This window comes from Eulemur rufifrons, chromosome 24 (genome assembly GCF_041146395.1).
Source record: "Eulemur rufifrons isolate Redbay chromosome 24, OSU_ERuf_1, whole genome shotgun sequence".
Classification (NCBI taxonomy): domain Eukaryota; kingdom Metazoa; phylum Chordata; class Mammalia; order Primates; family Lemuridae; genus Eulemur; species Eulemur rufifrons.
The window spans coordinates 23,473,834-23,478,438 of NC_091006.1; the positions used below are offsets into that span (position 1 = coordinate 23,473,834).

The 4,605-nt window shown below is 34.7% G+C and overlaps 1 protein-coding gene across 1 annotated transcript; it reads right to left on the reverse strand.

The window, feature by feature from the left end:
- Positions 1 to 1,697: 1,697 nt before the first annotated feature.
- On the reverse strand, positions 1,698 to 4,402 carry CSN3 (casein kappa). Its single transcript, XM_069456786.1, has 4 exons — positions 4,349 to 4,402; positions 4,132 to 4,164; positions 2,244 to 2,669; positions 1,698 to 1,757 (listed from the first exon to the last, which is right to left on the reverse strand). Exons 1-4 carry the CDS (start codon positions 4,400 to 4,402, stop codon positions 1,698 to 1,700), a joined length of 573 nt encoding a protein of 190 aa, XP_069312887.1.
- Positions 4,403 to 4,605: the final 203 nt, after the last annotated feature.

Genomic DNA, 4,605 nt, shown 5'->3' on the forward strand with positions numbered 1-4,605 from the left:
AGTGGTTTTAATTTAGAAATTTAGGTTCATGAGTTTTACAGAAATGTTAGCTATTGAAATAATTATTATTCCATTAAAAATATAATCATGTAATAATGTATTTTGGATCAACAAAATATATAATAATTACATGTTACATAAATTACTTGCTTTCATGTTGTCAACATATTTTTTTCATTTTGTTTTCTAAAATTTAATAAGCCAAATTTTTATCCAGCTTATTATCTTTTTCTTAACAGATGTCCTGTTAAATAGCAAGTAAATAACACAATTTACAAATTGACAGTCTAAGAAAATCACAGTGTTTTCTGTTTTTTCTACAGGTTAGCCTATTTGGAATTAGGTGATGTAGTAATTATACTCCACTATCTGAAATTAAACAGATTTGGTTTGGCTCTCATTTTGTACTTTCTAGCTGTGATAATTTACTTAACATCTTTAAGCCTATTCTTTTTTATTCCTAAATTTGAGATGGTAATAAAATCTGTTGCATATGGTTGTTATAGGAATCAAGTGACATAATTGCATATTGTTCTTATCATTTGGTAAAGACCTAAGGTATAAGTTAAAAATAAATGTTAATGTTCATTAATTTTACTTTACCTTTTCAATACATTACACTTTATGGATTGATCAGTTTTTAAAATTCTTTCACTTATGCATTCTCACTTGAGCCTCACAGCAACCAGAATTATGAGAAAATAAAATTTCAGTGAGAATAAAGGACCAGACCTTGGTCATTAGGCAAGAAGATGGAAGAAGTGGCCTTCTCTGGTCTAATGCTAGTTCCATCATATCACAGGCAATTGCGTGGTATTTTAGATCATAAAATGTATGGGCAGTCTGATGGACTGGAAGTATTTGTTGGAAAGAAATTCAAGATTTTGTTAACTTTCTCCACAAATTACCGTGCATTTTTTGGCCATTTTCTATATTATTAATCTTTCTCTTTATTTAATTTCTTCTCATAAGTTTCCAGTTATTTTAGACTCTGTCATTATCTGTTGATCCAAATAATAAACAGGAACATTTTGCATCACATTCAATATTCTGAAAGCACCCTTTTAATATTTATGTGTTTTTCAAGTTAAGCATTATAATTCTTTCATGGGTTTATCCTAGAATAGGAGAAATTTGAGATATCTAAATTCAAGGAATCTTTCAGAAATGATATCTGAAATAAAGGAATGCATGGGAAATACATCATTCCCTTTCACGCTGTTCATACCAAAGTGAGAGTATAGGAGCATTGTTAGGAAATTAAAATTTATTTAAACTCATATTCTATATAATTGATTCTAAGAAAATTTATTTTGAGATAAGAAAAATCATGAAAGAGTTAGTGTTTTGCTCTACTGTCATAGTTTGTGTGTGGTAGGGATAAATAAATCTAATAGGTTCTAGACATGTTCCAACTTTGAAAAAAAAATTTGATTAACAAAATCCCTAATTTTCTTCATTTTGTGAAATATTTTTTTTTCTTGGAACAGAGCCTAGTGTTGTAGCAATGCTGTGGTTCTGTCAAATCAAAAAATTTAAGTACCCTATTTTGCCTGCTCCCATAACACACTTAATTTATCCACTTGTACTATTTTAAAATTTATGATTATATTGATAAATCCATGTTTCTTGTCTGGATTGTTAATTTTATTTTTGCTCATTTACCTGTTGTTTTCTTCGATGTTTCCTTAGTGTTTTTATGCCACGGTTGAAGTAACTGAAACTGCAGTAGTCTCTGGGGTGCTTGTGGTGATGGAATCTGAGGAAGTGATGGACTCTGAGGAAGTGATGGACTGTGAGGGAAGGATGGACTGTGAGGGAGGGATGGACTGTGAGGAAGGGATGGGCTCTAAGGAAGGGATGGACTCTGAGAGAGGGATGGACTGTGAGGAAGGGATGGGCTGTGAGGGAGGGATGGGCTCTGAGGGAGGGTTGGACTCTGAGGGAGGGATGGACTGTGAGGAAGGGATGGACTGTGAGGGAGGGATGGGCTCTGAGGGAGGGATGGACTGTGAGGAAGGGATGGGCTGTGAGGAAGGGATGGACTGTGAGGAAGGGTTGGACTCTGAGGGAGGGATGGACTGTGAGGAAGGGATGGGCTTTGAGGAAGTGATGGGCTGTGAGGGAGGGTTGGCCTCTGAGGAAGTGATGGACTCTGAGGAAGTGATGGACTGTGAGGAAGGGTTGAGCTCTGAGGAAGTGATGGACTGTGAGGAAGGGATGGGCTCTGAGGAAGTGATGGGTTCTGAGGAGGCTTCTGGAGGGACTACATTGTTCACCACTGGTTCATTCACAGGAATTGGTGTAGACTCAACAGTAGCAGTGGTGATGATGGTGTGGATGGCAGTAGAGGTGATGGTGGGGGTGGTTGTTTTAGCCTCAATTTTCTTTGGAGGACTGGTAAAAAGTGATGGATGCTGTTGTGGGTGACGTGCCATGGTAGGTGGGCGAGGATTTGGCAGGACTTGCTGCTGAGGAATTTGGGCATGTGGCTTATGTACAGCTGGTTTTGCATAATACGTGTGAAACATATATGGACTGTTGATCAGTATAGCTGGTCTACGTTGGTAGAAATTAGGTTCATAATGAGGATAGCTATTCAGCATATAAAGAATTGGGACATATGAAACTGTTTTCTGATTGAACAATCTTTCATCATTCTCATGGCACTGCAAAAAAATAAATTATGCAGAATAATATTATAGACCTGAATATAGAGATATCTTCAATCAGCATTTTTTGAAATAATGTAGTATTTGACATGCAGAAAGTACAATATCAGACGTAGAGAACCTGGCAATTATATTATTTTACAAAGTATGGATTTGTACATTTCCCTTCCACTTCATGATTTTCAGTATTATAAAATATTTTCAATATAAAAATATAAAATATTTGCTATAAAAATATTTGCTTCAAACAAATTAGATGAAGTGATTCATAATGGCATATATATGTTAAGTGATCAAGATGTTGGGTGTTATAAGTACAGAGCCTAAAGAAATCTCAGGGAGAACTTTGACATGTAATACACATGCGAACATACAAGATCACACACATATACGTATGTATTCTCACCACATATCTGTAATTTCTCACAGATTTTATTAATCTGGAGATTAGCCCGAAGGCACATTTGTTTTTTTTCTAAACTAACTACAGCATAATAGTAAAATAATGTGATGTGGAGGAATTTCTGGATTTAGACTTTCGATTTTCTTTTAAGTTTAATTTTCTCCACAAGGATCAGGTAGGGAGTTTTCTGTTTTTATCTGTTTTATCTGCCTATCAATTACATGCAGCCATAAAAATTTTTCAGTAGATCTTTCATATGAATAGAAATAAATTAAGAAAATTATATACAAAGCAAGCATTTCTCATAAAAGGAGACATATTGAAATGTATTCAAACTTATTTGGGAAATGAGAAAGGGAAGTAAAAACAAGTGTATGAGAAGTATTCAAAGACGGGTCAGAGAGGGATCTTTTCCTGAGTCTTAAAAGGTGGACAGGAGAGATATCAAGCTTTACTTTTGTTTTCATTTTTTGCTCAATATTCAATGCTGAGAGAGTTTTCTCGTATTGTTAAATATACATGAAAACCAAAGATACATGACTTGGATTATGCAATGAAACCAAGACTTTCAGATGAACATCAAGGTTAATTCACATTATCTGTTGCTGAAGTGATTTTTTTTTTGCAAAGATTATTAGATGACTTTATGAAGAATAAATATTTATTTTTGAGACAGTGTCTCACTCTGTCACCCTGGTTAGAGTGCAGTGGTGTCGCTGTAGCTCGCTACAAACTCAAACTCCTGGGCCTAAGCAATCCTCTTGCATCAGCCTCCCAAGTAGCTGGGACTACAGGCATGTGCCATGTTGCCCAGCTAATTTTTCTATTTTTAGTAGAGACAGGGTCTCACTCTTGCTCGGGCAGGTCTTGAACTCCTGAGCTCAAGCAATCCTCTTGCCTCAGCCTCCCAGAATGCTAGGATTACAGGTGTGAGCCCCTGCGCCCATCCTTAAATATTTAGTTATTAGACAGAAGGCACTTTAATATGATTGATTTTTGTAGAATATTATATCTTGGAATTCATATCTCTAATAGAAATAATTAAAATAAACTTACTGCTGGTCGTTCCTGGTTTTGCACCACTGCAGCCTGGGGAGTTCCAGAAAAAGAAATAATGAGAAATTAGAAGTAAAAAAAAGCAGGGCAGACTTGTTTTGTTTTGGCTTAGAAAAATATCTTTTGTGTTAAAAACAAAACTTTTTGCATAATTAGAGCCCTTACATAAAAGTTTCTTAAAGTCTTAATACAAATTGGTTATATGAAATTAACTCACCAAAAAAGGCAGGGTTGATGCCAGGACATTCACAACTAGAAGAAAATTGTTCATTATTGCACCTAAAAATAAATTTTAAAAAATTAAAAGGATTGTTTCTAACAATTTAGGAGTGTTTTGGATGCAATGTTTGCTTTGGTTAAGGAAAAAAAAATAGATGTACAGGTAGATTTAGCCAATGTGAAAAATCTATTTTAACAAAAGTGTTAGAAAATCAAACTTAGAGTAAAAAATTTTTGAATTGAGTTTTTGACAAT

What these genes read in the sequence shown, in the direction of transcription:
- CSN3 (XM_069456786.1), bottom strand. Translation starts at nt 4,402, where the DNA reads ATGAACAATTTTCTTCTAGTTGTGAATGTCCTGGCATCAACCCTGCCT. An exon ending in CATCAACCCTGCCTTTTTTG is followed by an intron (nt 4,165 to 4,348) that starts GTGAGTTAATTT and finishes GGAACTCCCCAG; the next exon opens with GCTGCAGTGGTGCAAAACCA. An exon ending in AAAACCAGGAACGACCAGCA is followed by an intron (nt 2,670 to 4,131) that starts GTAAGTTTATTT and finishes ATTTTTTTGCAG; the next exon opens with TGCCATGAGAATGATGAAAG.